At 57.0% G+C, this 2,982-nt stretch overlaps 2 protein-coding genes across 2 annotated transcripts; both read right to left on the bottom strand.

The window, feature by feature from the left end:
* Positions 1-389: 389 nt before the first annotated feature.
* DQ04_14271010 (putative protein disulfide isomerase) lies at positions 390-2,066 on the bottom strand (the record flags this gene model as incomplete). Its single annotated transcript, XM_009317115.1, has 1 exon — positions 390-2,066. One exon carries the CDS (start codon positions 2,064-2,066, stop codon positions 390-392), a length of 1,677 nt encoding a protein of 558 aa, XP_009315390.1.
* Positions 2,067-2,602: 536 nt separating this feature from the next.
* DQ04_14271000 (hypothetical protein) lies at positions 2,603-2,944 on the bottom strand (the record flags this gene model as incomplete). Its single annotated transcript, XM_009317114.1, has 1 exon — positions 2,603-2,944. The coding sequence occupies one exon, from the start codon at positions 2,942-2,944 to the stop codon at positions 2,603-2,605; it is 342 nt and encodes a 113-aa protein (XP_009315389.1).
* Between the last annotated feature and the right edge of the window lie 38 nt (positions 2,945-2,982).

The raw sequence follows: 2,982 nt of genomic DNA, 5'->3' as shown, positions 1-2,982 counted from the left end.
TTTTTTTTTTTTTACGCCCGCACCGCATGCGTTCCACACACACACACACACATATATATATATACACAGAGACGCGTTGTGCTAAAAGATCATGTCCTCCCATTTTCTCTCTTTACCTCTCTATTTCTGCGTGCATATCACACAGATAGATATATATATAAATATATATGCGCACACGTGCTGCTCCTAGTCCTGCTTCGTATGGGCGTTTGTGCGGCGCTCCATGATCGGCTCCACCACAATCGCGAGGAACAGCAGAAAGGAGAAGAACATCGCGACGAACGCCACCGTGACGAGGATTGCGTCCTCGTAACCGAGTGTCGCATGCAGAAACTCCATGCCGGGGAAGTGTAACAGGAACTCTGCGATCTCGCCAATGAAACTCATCTTCACCCCGTGGGCATTTCCCTGCTCGACGTCGTCGAGGAAGGCCGNAGGAACTCTGCGATCTCGCCAATGAAACTCATCTTCACCCCGTGGGCATTTCCCTGCTCGACGTCGTCGAGGAAGGCCGTGATGATGGACTGCTGCTCGCCTCCCACTCGCCATGGCAGCTGTGTCTTGACCTCCTCAAAGCGCGGAGTGTGATGGCGCAGGTGGTACACCTTGTCGCGGCGCGGATCGACGACAATAAAGGCGGGCAGCTCGCTCTCCTCAATATGGTAGCGCTTACGCCACGCCATATGTGTGCCGCCGTCCACGTGTGCCAGGGAGATGCGGCGCTGCGGCACAATCTTCTCACCTGCAGCATTATTATTATTATTATTATTGTCATTATCGCTAGCGGTAACCTTACTGTTGCGGTCAGCCTCACGGCGCGTGCGCACCTCGTTCCGCGCCTGCACCACCTCGCGCAGCACCGGCATCATATCGGCGTCGCTGCGGGCCAGCGGACCGTTGGTGAGGAGGAGACCCAAGTAGTGGTGGTCCTCCGTCTGCAGCACGGAGAAGATCCCAGGCGTCACCTCCTCCACAGCGCGGAAGCCGTGGTGCGTTATGAATTCCGCAAGTGACGGGTGCAGCTGGACTGCTGTTGTATCGCCTTTGGGCTCCGCGAACCATGGGCCTACCCCGTAGCACTGCGGCTGCCTGTGTGCGTCGGACTGTGCGATGAACACCTCACCACCCGGCCCGGTGCCTTTGCAGCGGCGCCCTGCCTCAACAACAGCAACATACGACGCGCCGCCCTTCTCCTCCCAGTCGTCCGGTACGTCGTCGCCGTAAATCACACCGAAGCGAACGTTCCCCATCGACGCGGCGGCGTCAACGGCGACGNCCTCCCAGTCGTCCGGTACGTCGTCGCCGTAAATCACACCGAAGCGAACGTTCCCCATCGACGCGGCGGCGTCAACGGCGACGTTCCACTGTGCGTTACGCGCCTCCGCCTGTCGCTGCGCCACTGTCTTCTTTGCTGGTGGTTCTTCTGTTGCATTTTCCGTGGCCTCTGGGGCTTTGGATGTCTCACTTGTCTTCTTTTCGGTTGCCGGCACGTAGACGAACATTGAGACGCGTCCGTCCGCCAGCTGCCGCTCCACCTCCAGGAACCGCCGCGGATCCGACAAGACGTCGGCGAAGGAGCCTGCTCCAACGCCGCGCTGCAGGTATAGCGGGAACTGCACGAAATTGTCGAGGCTGTAGCCGCCGCGGAACTTGTGCCAGAGCCCCGGCTTGCCGGTGGTGTAGATGAGTGTCGGATACGCCTCAATTGCGAAGCGTGACGCCAGCGCCTTGTTCTTGACCGCGTTCACCACCCCGAGCTTTGCGTGCGGCAGACCGCTCTCGCTCAGCAGGCGGCTGGCGTTCGCGAACTGCGGGAGGAGGTTCTTGCAGTGGCCACACCACGGGGCGTAGAAGAAGATGAACCACGAGAGTGGTTGGGTGCGTGACTCCTTCGGGAAAACGTAGGCGTCGAATGTGTCATCGCCCAGCACCGTGTATTCTCCCTGATCGCCCTCACTCAAGTCCTCGACGTCTGCGAGGGCCGGCACGGCGGCGAGAGCCACCGCAAGGGCCAGCAGCAACAACAGTGGCAGCAGCGGTTGGCGCGATGACCGAGGCATCTTCATCTGTATGCTTCTGTAGTAAGAAATAGTCCTTGTTTTCTTTATTGTTCACGTGTCCTCTTTATTCCTCTCGTGTTTCCACAGTATGTATGTGAGTAGATGATGCACACACGCGATGTTAACGGAACAAAAAAAAAAGCCAAAAAGGAAAGGGAAAAGGGAAGCATAGCAGTGGGCAGTAGAATAGATGTACCGCAACCAGCGGACGCAGAAACGAAGGAGGCGGGAGCACCTGCCAGAGGTGCTTTGGATTGGCGGAGACCAAAAAAAAAAAACATATCTTACACAGACGCACATGCACAAAGAGAGCGAGCGAGAGAAGGAGAAACACGTTGGAGGTNAAAAAAAAAAAACATATCTTACACAGACGCACATGCACAAAGAGAGCGAGCGAGAGAAGGAGAAACACGTTGGAGGTGACGTGCACTGCTAGTGTACATAAAGGCGAAGAAAAACAAACAAGTAAACAAGCAAGCAGAAGATGCACGTACGTCAAAGAGCGAAACAAAGAAAAGGTCATGTCTGTGCATGTGCATACGTCAGTTGGGGTGGCTCCTGTAGAGGGTCTCCAGATATTCCTTGTCATCCATGTAGCGCTGGAGGCTCTCCCGCAGCGCCGCCGCAAAGGACCTCTTCGTCGTGAGCGAGAAGAGTTTTACAGGCGCGCACCGACGCGGCGGCGTGCCCTCCTCTTGCTGCTGTTGCTGCTGTCCACGGCCCGCACGTAGAGTGGGAAGCTGGTGGTATGTGCCTCCAATTATGGATGTCGTCGGCGCGAGTGGGGCGCGGCCCTTGATCGGCTGGTCGGTGCGGAGGGTGCGGTAGAACATCTCCAGCTGCTTCTCCGAGTGCAGATGGATCTCCGGTCCGACTTCGTCCATTATCTCCTCCTCCTCCACCCCTGTTGTGCCTAAGCCAC

The sequence above is a fragment of the Trypanosoma grayi genome (genome assembly GCF_000691245.1).
Source record: "Trypanosoma grayi strain ANR4 Tgr_1427_V1, whole genome shotgun sequence".
Lineage (NCBI taxonomy): Eukaryota > Euglenozoa > Kinetoplastea > Trypanosomatida > Trypanosomatidae > Trypanosoma > Trypanosoma grayi.
Note: the sequence above shows the minus strand (reverse complement) of the source record. Positions and strands in the feature narration are given on the sequence as shown.